This window comes from Hakea prostrata, chromosome 3 (assembly GCF_041222555.1).
Source record: "Hakea prostrata isolate BN-2017 chromosome 3, UWA_Hpros_2, whole genome shotgun sequence".
Lineage (NCBI taxonomy): Eukaryota > Viridiplantae > Streptophyta > Magnoliopsida > Proteales > Proteaceae > Hakea > Hakea prostrata.
In genome coordinates, this window is record NC_142602.1 from 8,408,700 (window position 1) to 8,424,198 (window position 15,499).

The 15,499-nt window shown below is 36.8% G+C and overlaps 1 protein-coding gene across 7 annotated transcripts in view; it reads right to left on the minus strand.

The window, feature by feature from the left end:
• ATM (Serine/Threonine-kinase ATM-like protein) overlaps positions 1-15,499 on the minus strand; it is a 103,220-nt gene that overhangs the window by 41,487 nt on the left and 46,234 nt on the right. For all 7 annotated transcript variants that reach the window (XM_089148784.1, XM_089148782.1, XM_089148783.1 and 4 more), the window contains 12 exons: positions 14,612-14,731; positions 14,144-14,329; positions 12,233-12,354; positions 12,071-12,140; positions 11,859-11,986; positions 6,095-6,236; positions 5,875-6,012; positions 5,659-5,757; positions 5,512-5,558; positions 5,203-5,398; positions 4,893-5,114; positions 40-111 (listed from right to left, as the gene is read on the minus strand). In XM_089148784.1, coding sequence (XP_089004910.1) covers positions 40-111; positions 4,893-5,114; positions 5,203-5,398; positions 5,512-5,558; positions 5,659-5,757; positions 5,875-6,012; positions 6,095-6,236; positions 11,859-11,986; positions 12,071-12,140; positions 12,233-12,354; positions 14,144-14,329; positions 14,612-14,731 — 1,542 coding nt within the window. The remainder of the gene's footprint in view (positions 1-39; positions 112-4,892; positions 5,115-5,202; positions 5,399-5,511; positions 5,559-5,658; positions 5,758-5,874; positions 6,013-6,094; positions 6,237-11,858; positions 11,987-12,070; positions 12,141-12,232; positions 12,355-14,143; positions 14,330-14,611; positions 14,732-15,499) is intronic.

Consider the following 15,499-nt stretch of genomic DNA (forward strand, 5'->3'; position numbering starts at 1 on the left):
TATACGATTGCTAAAAAGTACAGATATTTAAATTTTTACCTCAATAAGAGACCTCTCATATTCACCACAAGACAACAGAGCTGCTTGTCCCCTTTCAGTTGAAAGGATTCCCTAGTTGCAATAAATTCTAAGTTAAAAAGTGTGTTGTTCATAACTGAAAAATATAGCATGGGAAATAAATAACAGGACACTGAAACAAAACCATCAAATACTAGTTTAAAAACATGAAAATCCTTAGTTTGCAAAAATGATTAAGTAGAACTAGTTCAAATCCAATTTCAGAGGTAAGGGGGGGAAATCATCTCTTTTATGTCCACAAGTTTGAATTAAAAGATCACAGAGTTTGAAAACATGCTGAAAAATAGAAACATCGGAACAGCAATCAAGCAGTAAATGATAAAAGCAATAGAATAACAGGGAATACAAGTAATGAGCAGAGATTAACCGATAATATGGAAGAATATATTAAAGAAAACCAGGTGCAGAGATTAACTGATAACATGGAAGAATATATTAAAGAAAACCAAGATAACTCATCCAATCAAGGATTGGTAATGTTAGCTACTAGAAACTACATCAGGTGTTGGTCTACAAGTGCAAAAAAATAAAAAAATAAAATAAAAACAGGAGTTGGCACCTCTTTATTGACCCCTCTTTCTCCTTCTCTTTCTCAGAGATCCACCTCTCTACTAGGGTCAGAACAAGGCTAGAACTGACCTTATTTTATAGTCAGCTTAGGTCAACTGCAATTAGGTTGCTTGACCATGTTAATGTCATTCAAGTCCCTCATTTTTCAATCAAATTACCTGTTTGAAGTAATTATCAAGGGTTATACTTCCAGAAAAGTGGAATTCAAATTAGTGCTAATGTTTTGGTGGATCTCAAAAACAAGTAATTGCAAATCTATTGGGATCCTTGAAATGGATTCAAAAAGTATCTATCTCAGCACTAAGTTGTTTTTTTCCAAGTCAAAAGTCAGTGATTTTTCCTTACAGCAAAATCTTTTCTAGACTACAGGGATGAAAGGCTAACTGGCCTGCCTCTCCTTGCTGGACGTAGGGTTTTAGTTTCCCTACTTATTATACGCCTTCTGTTAGTATTCCAAAACAGATTTGCCTCAAATTGGATTCATTGGCTTGTAGGTTTTGGAATACGAATTCAGGTAAATCTTCTAACCCTTCTTTAGTGAGCTGGGATCAAACATGTCTCCCCATTTCACCATGGGAAATTGGCTTCAGGAAATCCCTCAATCATAATCAACCCTTCTTATAAAACATGCTTGGAGACTTAATTCTGAACCCGAGTCAATTTGCGCCAGGGTAATTTAGGGAAAGCATTTCCATCATTCATCTATTTTTGACCCACATATTCAAAAGATAAGAAGTTCCAGAATTTGGAATAGTCTTACCTTGATCTCAAACCCTGAAAGGGAGGGTTATTCAGGTTATTAGGAATGGTTCTTTAACTTTTTTACGGTTTGATCCAAGGGTTACTCGACCTCTTCTTTATGCTTACCGGAGTCTTCGATTTCCTCTTCTCGGTCCTCTTTGGACTCTGATTTTATTGACAACTGTAGATGGGATGCACATGAACTCCTACAGGCTTTACCAACACACTTTGCTCAGATAATTTCTGATTCACCTGTGAAAGGACATTTAAACTTACCACGAATGGAGTTTTTTCTACTAAACACCCAGTAAGATCTCAATTACCTATTACACATTGCCCCTCCCAATCTCGCAGGTGGTGGATTTTATTCTGGAAACTAAGTTATCTACCTAAGTCTAAAGTTTTCTTTTGGAGACTTCTGAATTATTGTCTCCAAGTAAAAGTGTATATGGCAAGGTGGTCAAATGTGGACACCACTTCTTATTTCTGCTTAAGGGATCCGGAATCTTTAACCTCACCTTTTCTTTTATTGTTCAAGGACCAAACACATCTGGCTAATGGTCCTCTTGGTATCAGAATGAACTCATTTATTTTCTCCTCTCCTGCGGAATTTTGCCTTCAATAGTGTTATATACTTATATGCACAAATGGGATGTGGGTACTTTAACCTAGATTCTCAAATAATCATGACAAGCTGCTATTACATTTGGAGAATGAGAAATTAGATTATATTGTGCCATGCCAAACCTCAGGTTTTAAATCTTATTAAGCCAAATTACCCACTGTGTCTCTCAGTTAAAGATCTTCAGGGAATTAGTACTATAAAATGTAAATATGAACAATTTTCAGCCAAAAACAGTAGGCTCTTTGTTCTTCTCTTCCGCCTGCGGTTCCGACTGAAACTTTGTTCATCATGGCAGGTAGCTGCTTCAAGCTTACCTGAAGGAAGGTGGACAATTTTACCTTGTACATAGGGGAAAATGCTCAACTATGAGTATGGGGAGAACTGTATTAACTTCAGGAAGTATTAATCTTGGGACTGGTTTTTGGCCCATAAGTGGTGGCAGGATTAAAGCTGGAAGTTCGTTTAGTCCTTTGGAGTTACCTTCTTTGCAGAAACTACTACCTGGACCTTGTGAAGCTAGGCCATACTACATAGGACCCGATCATTTGGAGATCTGTAAACTCTTAGCCAATAATGTTTCATTATGTAACTCCCCAACTTTTGTTACCTTCCTAGGCCATATCCTGTCCTTGGCAGTACAACAGAAAGCACCCTTCAGGTAGTATACCAAGGATCCACATGTAACTTTTGCTTGAATATCGAATATTTAGTTTCTCGTTTTCAATAAAATAAAAAAACCTCCACAGCCTTCGCAGAAAACTACTTCACTCAACCAACTTGCTGCCCATTCCCTCCACTGAGACCTAGATTGCATCAACCTAAAGCTGCCGAGCCCAAACCAGCCACCCAAATGTGAACCAAATAAAGCCCATAAACCCCTCATTACTTGACAAGCCCCATCCCCAAATTCAATTTCCAAGACCTAGATTCACTCAAATCTTTTGTGCAAAACCTAGAAGTCAAGAGCCTAATTTTCTGAAAACTTAAAATTCAGTATTCCACACACTCAGGCGAAAACTATAACCTCAACTAGAAGCTACCCAGGCATTAAATTGACTGAATCTAACAGCCAAGCAAGTAAATCTAACAGTAACCTGACCCTAGCTCTAGTAGGTCCACCCCCTGTTTTGACCTGCTTGACCAAACATAGCTCATCCTAGATCTTGAATATTGGCACCTAGTTGGTCTCCAATCTAGGACTACATCAAGTACGCTACCCACAAAAACCTGGCTTTTATCCAACCCAAAAAGAAAGCACCAAAATCCAAAGATTTCAGTCCAACTAAGTTTTTTGGCTGAGCAAGCCAGGTTTGAAACCAAGTTGTCACACCATACTCCATTTTGTAGATAATATATATACATACTTATGCTATTCTGTGTAGATCACAGGCATAAATCTCAAACGAAACTGCAGCTTTCAATGGAGATATCTTGGTTCCTAACAAACCAGGATGAGCTGAAGAGGAAGTTTAATCAATGCAACATTTTAACCCATTTCAGTCATATTTTGGTAGTTCGCATTCAAATGGAAAACCTATATAAATTCACTTATCCCCATAGAAAGCTTGTGGAATCTTGGCTCAAAACCAGGACAAGCACCTTATATGCAAAATGTCATCTAAGTAAATTCATCTACTTCATATTTTATTCATAAATAAACAGACTCGCCATATTTAACTCCAATAAAATAATTAAAAATGAGAAGTGTTGAAGGATAACAAGTTAACCCCGGTTCACAAACAAAAACTAGATTTTTGGTAGAAGGTGCAATTTTCAAGTGTAGTTTTCTCAAATCCAAGACTTCAAGAAAAAATTACTAAAACCAAAAGATTGGTAAAAGGGTTTTGTTATGTTGTGACCTGAATTCTTGTACCCAATTTCAAAGATGGACCCGCACCGACATATTTTTGTCAGCTACACGAACAACCCAATTCACGAGATCTGTAACGGAAGCAAAGGGCTAGGTATGTTATGACCCAACCCGATGGGTTGAGCCATTTACCCAATTAAAATCTATAAATATGTACCCTATGTTCTCCAATTAGCTCATTGACAGATTTGGTATTTTTGTCCTAGGGTTGTGGGTGAAAGTTTTGTAACACAGTTCTGGGAATTTGGGTTGAGATCTCCATTGTAATATTCTTCCTTCATGGTGAAAGTTCTTCTTTGCTCGTGGACTTAGCACACCAAGTTGGTGCGTGTACTATGTCAAATCTTTGTGTTCCTTCAATTTGTTTATGTTTCTGTTTCTGTTTGGGATTTTAAATCTTTGTGTTCCTTCGATTTGTTTATGTTTCTGTTCATGATTTCTTAGTGTTCGTTCTAAAATTATTTTGATGTGTAATAATTTATTTCCATCCAGAGCAATTTCAAACAGCATTCGTGCACACCAAATTAAGCTTAATCAATTATGAAAACTTTCCAACAAATCCATGACAACTTAAATCTGGTTTTTGATTAATATTGGAGTTACATTCCGGTCGGACCATACTTGACACCATGTCCAAGAATAATATATACCATAAAACTTGGTCAAAACCACAGGTAAATTTTTAGTGTTCTCTACATGAACCAATGCAAGGATTTGGTTCAAAAATAGACAATAAGAATCTGGGAAAACACTACTTCTGTACCTCAAAACCAAGGTTCGAGTTAAACTGGAGATATACCAGATTCCAATTGAGATATGGTTAAAACCAAGACAATCAAGGTCGTTGGCTGGTAGGACCTGAGCTTTAGAACTTAAAATAGATATAAAATGAATCGCTTACACATATGGTGTGTCTGTGTATGCAACTACTTTTATTTATCCAATTGGTAAGGAAGCATATGATGACCTTGACAAGAAGCCAATTAAACTAAAACAGTTGTGGCTTGCCTGGAGAGCTTGTGAAGCTATATCAATTATCTTCACGGTATCATCCAATAGATACTTCTTTAACAGCCTTATAAGAGTTACCAGAAGCTCTTCTGACACACCACCGTCAGCAATAGAACTGATTTTTGTAATACTACCCTGACTTACTGGCCGAAAAAAAGGTGTTGGTGATATAACCTCAGGCAAGTGTAAAACAACCAAGTGAGGATCCCCAATACCAACCTGCAAACATTGATAACAAGGTAGAGGAAATGTCTGAGTCCAAAATTTGAAAGTTCTTAAACTACCAAAAATACAAGCTAAAACTTACACGAGAAACGAAATCAGACACCAGTTCTCCTATTTTGCTAGCATTATTAGAACTGCAAATGCGGACTAGCGACCAGGCAGCAGAAACAACTTCAGGTTCACATTCCCAGATATTAAACTGCCCAACAGTATGTTCCGCATTTTTTTCTTGCTGCATAACCTCCCCCTTGAGTAATTTTTTGTGAATTTCATCAAGACTGCAAAAACAAGCATTAATAATTAATTTTAAAAAATTAACAGAAGGTAGCACACTCTAGTGCACTCAATAGCTGCACAGATTCAAGCAAGATGAGAGAGTAACGGTGCAAACCTCCACAAAAGCAATTTTTCCGGAAGTTTGGAAGCTCTCCTAACAAACTTCAAAATTACAAAGCACGTGATTCAACTTATGTAAGAATAAAAGACTAATAGCATAAGAGGGAGCAAAATCGAATTCCCAGTATCTATCCTGGTTTACCTTCAAAAAGTGCTCTCTTGGGCAGTAGGCTTTACACAAATCCTGATGGAAACTTCGTATCCAGTCAAAGCATTCAAGATCGGGGAAGGGTTCCAATTCCTAACCAGCATAGAAATGTAAAACTTCAATAATACAACTTAAAGTTCAACTCTATTTTATGAAACCCAAGCATCAAGAATAATTTCAGTTTATGGTTGGAAAGTTACAGAATCATACCTTGATATACTCATGCAATAAAGGATCAGAATCCACAATTAATTGACCAAGCAAAGGTACAACTTGAGAAGGAAACGTAGAGTGTCCACCATTATCTTCAGAAGGAATACAACATGCTACCAACTTTGATACCAAAAACTGCAGCATTGTATGAGCTTAGGTTAGCAAAGAAAAATCAAACAATAAGAAAGGCATTGAAAGCATTGGAAAGGTAGAATACCTGCAGTTGTTCACCTAGCACATTCATGACATCTTTAGAACTGTTTTTTCTGAAAACTTCAAGTATTGCAGATAAAATAACACAACATTGCTCTTGTAAAGGTTCATAGCTGATAAATTGTCCAATTAAGTTGAAAAGATAGCTGCAAAATAGAAAATAAATTTAACACATGTGAACATTCATATTTCTAAAATAAACTGCATTGAAAATGCTAACCGAATTTGAAATCAAAGCAATCAAGGTCAAAATTTCATCTCATTTCAGTATTTCGGGCCTACCTGCCTAAAATTTCGGTGAGGTTTTGCCAAAACATGGCATTTCTATGCCGTATTTCAGTGGATCAATTTGATCCAAAATTAAGACCAAAAACTTCATGGAAATCCTATTTTATGTCTGAGTAAATGATCATATTGCAAAAATCGTTTCAAAATTTGTTTTTTTTTGGGCGCCGTTCATTGGCAGTATACCATTAACTAAACAATGTTTAAGTGCTAAACCACATAAATAATGAGCAATCTGAAGTTTTAAACAAGTCGTAAAGTAAATCTAATACATATTGTCAAACATACCTCCCTGAGGTATTGTGTAATCCCATTTTTAACCATTGAACTTTTAAATAACATATCAACAACTCCTATCAGCCAAAATAATTTTGCAAGTTGCATCTAAGCCCAAGCTGTTAGAATTATAACTGTTATTTATACCCGAATTCTTGTACCCGATTTGGAAGATGGACTTGCACCAACATATTTTGGTGGGCAACCCAAATGATTTTTTTTGCGGAGATCTGTGGTGGAAGCAGAGGGCTTGGGTCGATGGGAGTCTATATATATGTATCTTATGTTCGCCTACCACATTTTTTTAAGAGATTAGGGATTTTTTATTAGGGTTTTGGGTGTGAGTTCTTGTAACGCCGTTCTTGGCGATTGGTTGTGAGATCTCCTTATATTCTTCTTCTACATAGTGGAAAAACTCTTCTTCGTCCGTGGACGTAGCATACCACATCGGTGTGTGAACCACGTTAGATCTGTGTGTGTGTGTGTGTGTGTTTTTTTTCTTTTTCTCTTTCCTGATTCGCTATTTCATGGTGTTTGTTCTTACAATAACTTTATTAACCAAAATGTCATTGTTGTTATGACAAGCTTATTAAACTACAGAGACCACCTCTATACCTCTACAGTATGAAGATAAAACTGTGAGGATGTCTATAGAAGTTTTTATTCGCCTCACCCATTTTCAGGCAACCTAGTCCCAACCATCTACTACCACATCCATACAAATAAGTAATGCAACATTCTACCTTTCATCCACCTCTCGGCCTTAGATCATTGGTTTAGGTGCCTCAGATCATATGACTGGCACTACAGGTATCGTTTCTTCCTTTTGTTCATCCACTCCACAGTCACCCTTGCAAATGGTTCTGATGTTACTATTAAAGGCATTAGAACTATTTCTCTTACCCCATCCCTAAGCTATCATTGGTCCTTTATTTACTAGATTTGCCATTTAATTTATTGTTTGTTTATAAATTTACAACTGAATGTAATTGTTCTATCACTTTTTTCCTTGGCTTTTGCCTCTTTCAGGACTTAGGACAAAGTAGACATGTTTGGTAAGGATCATGAGTCTCGGGGGCTGTATCTATTTTTATTGTTTGTTCAAGCATCTCTCTAGTGCGTCAAATTCATTATTGATTGGAATATCCTTCTTTTGCAGATTTTGAAATTATTAGACAGTCGTCTTCAACATGGTTCCAAGTTATAGTGTGAGTCTTGTCAGCTTGAGAAGCCTCACTGTGTGAGCTATTGACCCAATGTGATTAATTGGTCTTCCCATCCTTTTGCTTAGTTCATTCTAACGTTTGGGGTCCTTGCCCTTGTGCTTCTACTTTAGGTTTAAATATTTTGTTACTTTCATGGATGACTTTTCCAAGGTTACTTGAATTTATTTGATGAAATAACCATTTTGAATCATTTGATATATTTTTGTAACTGTATAGCAGAAATTCATACTCAGTTTGGCATTATGGTTAAAATTCTTCGTATTGACAATGCAAAACAGTACTTTTTGGACCGTTTTAGTTCTTTCATGTTTTCTAATGGCATCCTCCATTAGTCATGTACTACCTACATCCCAATAACAAAATGGAGTTGCCGAGAGGAAAAACGGTCACCTTACAGAAGTAGCTTGTTCTTTGTTGGTTGAAATGAAGATGCATAAATCTACTTGAGTTAATGCATTGTTAATTGCCTGTTATTTAATTAACCAAATGCCATCTTTTGTTTTGAAAAGAAGAATTCCTTATTCCATTTTATTTCCATCTGCTCCTTGGCAAGGATTAAGGTTTTGGTTTTGAGGCCAGGTTTAAACCTAGCCAAAATCCTAAATCTCCAGATTTTGAAACCTAGTACTTTTTTTATTTTTTTCTTTTTGAAATTTCAAACCAGGTTTCAGCCCTTATATAGCACTATTTCATTTGATTTTTCGCCTCCTACCTAGTTAAAGCATAACAAACACAATGGAATTAGTATTTTGCCCAAAAAAGGAAAAAAAACCACTGAAAAGTTATCATTCAAGTAATAAGTTTAACAAAACACAATAATAGATCATAGTCCTAGACTAAACATATTTAATTTCAAAGCAATACAACATCATTAAAGGCAGAACAAAACGAAAAGACAATAATGGGAAGTTTGGAATTGTTGGGTATGGTTCATGCTTCACATTTTGTTGCCAACGGAGTTCCTTTTGTAGTTTGGGCTTGGGCCAATGAAAAGTTGTGGCTTAAGAGGTGCTTGAAGGAAAAAGAGGAGCACATGAGGTTTTTGAAGGCAAAGGAGTATTGGAAATTAGGTGAAAATGAGATAGAAATCAACAAAAACCAAGGAAAAACAAGCTGGAGTGTCGAAACCTAGCTGGGAAATAGACGTGGAAATGGTTGAAACCTGCGAAATTTCAATCAAAACATTGTACCAAAACGAAATCTACCCAGTTTTGTTTCGATTTGAAAATATTCAGGCATTTTGAGCGAAATTTCGCATGTTTCGGTCAAAATTTATTCCATGCTCCCTGGTTTATTTTACCTCCTCGTGTGTTTGGGATCTTTGACTTGGGTTAACTAAATTGGATCCAACGCTCTAAAATGTATGCTTGTTGGTCATTCTCATACTCAGAAAGGTTATTGGCATTTAACTCATTTGACTTTAAAAAATAAATAATTTCATCCTTCGCATCAACACCTTATTTTGCTGATGTTTCTGTTTCCACCCATGATGATGTCCTTATTGCTGTTATTCAGATTACTATTTCACAAGATATTGTTCGTCCTTGAATTCCATATGATCAAATGGATGCCTCAATAGTGTACTAGAGGCCATTTGTATTGCTACTAATCCAATGTTTCATGAACGTACAAAATATATAGAAGTATACTGTCATTTTGTTCGAGAGAAGCTGCAAGAAGGATTTATTTATCCAGAACATGTTCATACAGGGGAACAGTTGCCTAATGTGCTCACAAAATCTTTAGGGTCGACTACATTTGTAACAAGCTTGGCATATTTGATCTCTATGCTCCAGATTGATGGGGAGTGTTAGAGGATAGTATTGGAAATAAAAATAAGAGAAGAGAGGAGAATGCTAGGTTTCTGTGGTAGATTAAGATTTTGTTTCCTTTCCATACTTCAGTTTCAGATCTGTAACTGTTTTCTGGTTCTATTTAGCAACCCTGTTGACTTTGTCATGTCCCAGGCGACCACAGTGATGACAAGTTTTAATTGGTGTATCTATAGACTCCTGAGAAGTGGTTGGGGGTTTTCTTTTGGCAGCAGCCCCGCAACCACAGGTATTTCCAAAATTTGCTCCATGATTATTGGTGAATAGGGCAATCACCAGATGAAGTATTATGAGAGTTCTCCTTGGAGACTCAGAGAACTCGTGAAAAGGTGTCAGATAAGGTGGGCACTTTCTCACCACTGAGGATTTGGGATCTTACAAAATCAAACTCCGTCCCAAGCCCCCCTAAAAACTCATACAAGCACGTTGCTCATGCAGCTCTGAATCTCAGTAACATCAAATGTAAGGGCAAGTATGGAATCCAGTTCTTAACACATCCTCCTTAAGTCTACAAAATATTGAATCAAATGATGACCCTCCCAATCAACTCTATAAAATTCCTGGGATAGCTCATATACAGGAAAGGTTGTTCTGACCAGAATATAGTATATTCAAACATTCCCACAATTCTTTCACAATATCAATATGGAAAAATAGATCCACAATAGGTTTCTCCATAGAGTTCATATTTGTCCCAAAAGATGGGCATCCACCATTTCCCAGGGTCTTTAGCATCAGAGTTCTTGGTCAAATGGTCTTGTTGCCCTCTTTCAACAATTACTACCCTAACAATTCTACTCCACTAATGGAAGTTAGTAGCACCCTCAAATTTATGTTTCAATAAGACGATGGGAGGAAGATGATAAGACCTCAGTGATGGTGTTCTTATTTTCAGTCTTAGCGTCAGCCATCAAGTACTACTGCTGTCCACATCTCTTAACAGGAAAAGATAATCAAACCACTAAATCAAAATAGGTCAAAACCATACAAAGAAAATCTGCTTTAGCAGATCTAATATGGACAGCCTCAGAACCAATCCAACTATATTCTTTTGCAGAACCAATCAAAGCATCAGAAAGTCAAGATTAATTTTGCAGAACCAATCAAAGCAGCAAACCATTTAAATTAATTGTGCAGAATCCAGAAAATTCATCCATCAACTCAAAAGCCAGACTACAGATTTCAATTCAATCAATCGCAAATAAAATATCACAACTTCTGGTTGAAAAAATCAGCTCTAATTAGCAAGAAAAATTCTTCATACATCTGGGAAATTTGCAAAATCCCAGACCCAAAAAAGAAATGCTCCAAAACAGGGCACAACCCGAAGCTGTGAAGAATTCTCCTCCAAAAATCTAGATGTTTTTCCGGAAACTTCATGCCTCATAGGAACCCAAAAAGAAACCCAGAAACAGTGTCAGGAACTGTCCCCTTTCAGTTGCAAGCTGTGAGAGATTTCAAAACCTGTGACAAAGCTATAAGTTCTAACAACATGGGTTAAATGCCAATTATTTTGGAGGAATTACATCATATCTTAGGGGAGGTAGGTGTAAACTTCCCATAATTAAATAAACATCTTTCAAGGACATTATCACATCATACTCTCCAAAGCTAATACAATTGTATAGTACATGATGAAACTATTGTGAAAGGTTCTTTGGTACCTATCACAGGATATGGATCACCAAACAGTGAAGTCCCACTAATCAAATGATGCCACTACTCACTAGTAAGCATGTATGGCTGGTGGGTTGTGTAGTAAAAGAAATTGTCCACAAAAGTCGAGTAAGTCCTTTTGAGTCTCCTTAACTACCAAACTTACCAAGATTTCAACCGAAATTCCCAAAATTGTGAAATTTAAGACCAAAAGGCTGAAATTTTTGAAGTAGCATTTTGTTTCACCCAACCAAAACTTTGTGAAGTTTCAACAGGTTTCGTAAAAATATTGAACCATGGATGCAATCAGTCAGCCTAATTAGAAAGCAAAACAACACTTAAATTCACTAGTACTGCATTCCAACCGATACATGAAAGAGGATTAGAATATGATCCAAGCCAAGAACATGGAAAGTACTACTCGTATGAGTTTTAAATACATAAGAAGTTATCAATACCACAAAAACTCTTCAAAATATGAGAAAGAAGTTACCAAGAAGTGCTTGGAACAACTACCCTACGCCCGATTACATTGATAAGCACATGAACTGCAGACAAGCGGTGACATTTATGTCTATAATGAACTGCTTCAGTAACTCTGTAATGCATCTGTAGTATAAACTGCATGGTTGCACATTAACCTTACGTCACAACAAAATGAAGAAGAAGGCTTTCATCAAGATACACATCAGTACAAATAATCACCATAAATACTCTGTCAGGACGAAAGATGTTGATTTTATCAACAATGCAAATGTCTGCAGGACGATTATCCCTGTGAACATAACCAACAAAGTAAGCACCTAATACATTAGATTCTTATAATGGAAAAGGTGAAACATGGTAGAAGCTAATGAGAGGTTATACATCTCCAAGAATCCATCAACTACTGTCTGTATTGCAAGCATAATTGTGTCCTGGGAAAAGAATGGAATCGTCGGCTCTAAAGAAGAAGACGCGAGTGAAAGAATGTAACTGACAATTGATACCTGCAACCAACAGAACAGATATATCATATAAAGGATTGAAGCACTTCAGAAGAACAAGGAGTCAACTCAATTGAAATAGGTTGGGTTTTGTGCTGAAAATGAGCTGAGGAATTAGGCTTTGAGGAAACTAAACACAAAAGGAGAAGCTAGGGCATCAGGTTTAGAGGATTAAAACCCAACCCCCCCCCTCCCCCAAAAAAATTAATAAAATAAAATAAAGAACCAAGGGTTGGCGCATGATTCAACTGATAGGGAGAGACGAAACTCCTTCGGAAGGGAAGGGAAAATGAATAGCTCTCACAAAGACCATGCAATTTTTAAAATGGTAATTTAAGTATCAATTCTTTTTCAATACTTACTCATCGCAACCTCATATGAAGATTCAAAAATAGACTCCTACACTAAAAAAGAAGGCCTAACCATTCCTTAACATAACCTGACTAGGAAACTTAAGTAGACTCAAGAAAAGTCAATTACAACTTAAAAGGGAACATTTCTTTATCCAAAGAAAGAATATTCCAGAATAACTTAAACTGAAGTACTGGTTCAAACCATCAATTAAAACATAAAAAGGGAAACAAAATTACCTAGTTCCGTATGCAACTTAATTACTCATAGTTTAGGCCCACAAAAATGGCCTATTATATTAAATCCCATCAGGCATAAAACCCAACTCTAGACTTATTCTGGAAAGAAGCCCACTTCAATTCTTTCCTGCTAATCAATTATTCTCTTTTCTATCTGACTTTTCACTGTTAGACCCTGTTCAGTGTTCAGATCTCCTCAAGGGCTTTTCCTTGTATGAAGATCTTGTAATTGATTTCAACCAAAAAAAAAAAAAAAAGAGGGAAGAAGAAGAAGAGGACCCAGGAAATGAAATCAGAATCATAGCAATCCTGTGGTACCATTGACAAAACATGGGGGACAAAAGGATGCTGTTATGCACAACTTTACTGTCCATGTTCACCAACAATTACTGCAATGTGGGTAAGAAACGTCAGAGGCACAAACGGATATCCAAAAACCATGCAAAGGTAGCAAGAACTTGAACCACAAGTTCCTTTTAATTGGCTTAAGTTTCCCTTAGGTATGGTTTGTTTGAAAGAATTTGAAGTGGGGCAGAAAAAAAGGGGTGGAAAAAGTAAACTTTTCCACAAAATTCCAAAGCATGGGTTGTTTGGTTCAATGGGGTGGAAAAGTCAGCAGACAAGCTTCCTTGATTTAAGGAATGCAGTCTGCTGACATGGCACCTTACTTTTCTCACCCCACCAGCTTTAAAAGTCCAACTAAATTAGTAAGACTTTGTGGAGAAGTGAGGGAAATGATAAAATGTGGGTCCCACATTTACTTCTTTTCCACAAAATCCTTTCCTTTCATTTTCTACTCCCCACCCCACTACATGTAGGTCCCACATGTTTATTTTTTCCACCCCTTTTTATTTAGCAAACAAATGATGCCACAATTTTTTATGTTTATATCCTTTTTCTTTCCTTTCTTTTGGTTGAAGTTTCCTCAATGTTCATGAGGGAAATTATTAGTAGAGGTCCATGAATAATTGAGGTGTTATTCAAAACTTCTGATATATGCACCATTTTATGAATGTTAATAAACAATTTACTGCACTTCTGTAAAGAGTTTTCAGCAACATAGACCATCCAACGTAACATAAATCCAGCAAGACATGAATTTAAAGAAAAAAGGAAAATTTTGTAAACCTAAACAACCACTGCATCCATATGGCATAATTAATTTTTAATGAGAAAAATATTTCAATATAGTCAGTACAAACCATATGTCTTTTAATGAGTTTGTCTCGTTCATGTTCCGTCAGTTCAGCAACACACAAAAGTGAACTCTGGAGAGCGCCAGCCCCTTTTTCACTTTCCTTTCTCTTACTACAATATAATGCCATGCATACTGCGAAAATTGGCACAAAATGGTCTGTTGCAAGATCTTTCAATGGCTTACCAGAAACCTATTAGGAACCAAAAGCCAGATGTTGAAAATAGGTAAAAGCAACAAAAGGAAGATAGACAAGAAAATATTAACACTAACACTCAATGCTAACCACTTCTACTCTCCCAAATGTCAAATTAGGACAGGCAGTCAGGTCTTAATTTCGATGACCCAGCAAGTCCATTAAAATTATAAATATTCTAGAAACCGCAGACAAATTTTAGCTTAAGGTTGTAACTCAGTACCTAGCAAAGAAAAAGGAAAAATAAGGAGGAAACTGAAACATGTTGAAGATTCACACCTTGGCAAGTAAAGAGAGATTAGTGGTGTCTCCACCAGAAACCAGAAATGAAAGAAGCCAAGGGCAACAATATTGCAAAAAGTCAACAGCCTCTGATTTAGAAACGAAGAGATTCCGTATCTGCAATGCATTTAGCAAGTGTTTGACAGATAAAATAACCAGGAAAGTAAAGAAAATTAAAGGTAGATATAAGTCAAAGCCACAATATGTAGTCAGCAGCAAGAACCAAAATATGGAAGAACATACAATCATGCACAATACAAACTTGCAGAAGCAATGAAATGAAGAAAGCTTAGATCGCTAATGCTCTTCTTGTCACAGTTGTCAATGCCACCTTCCAGGCAGTTTCTTTGGGGGAGGCTTGGCTGGTGTCAACTTAAATTATGACACCATTTTTGACCTCCTTGATTTGCCTTTTGCCTTGATAACTATGCTTCTCGCCAAGAAAGAAAGCATGGAAGTGAACTAAAAAGACCGCAAATCAATTGTAAATCAGCACTAGACAGGTATATAAGAATGGAGAGAAGTTTCATATGATTCCCTTGAGGGGACAGCCTGAAGAGAACTCTATCAGGTAAAAGCCCCATGGAACCATGTAAGATGGCTTCCCTCAGAGTGGTAAATTGCCTATCATAGACCAGGTGACAACCATGATGTTGGATCCATTCCAACAAAGGACACAGTTGGGGTTGGTACGGGTACGAGTCATATGACGACGATTGATGAATGATTGGGTGGCAAGGAATGTGACTTTTGAACCAAGCCAGAGGGACCAAGGGACAATTTGGAGAGAGTTTCCAGATAGAGGAAGAGGGGAAAAACACCTGAAGAGGTGGCAAGCCTGATGGTGTGCTCACGACGTAAAGTGGTGAAGGGGGGGTTGAGGCT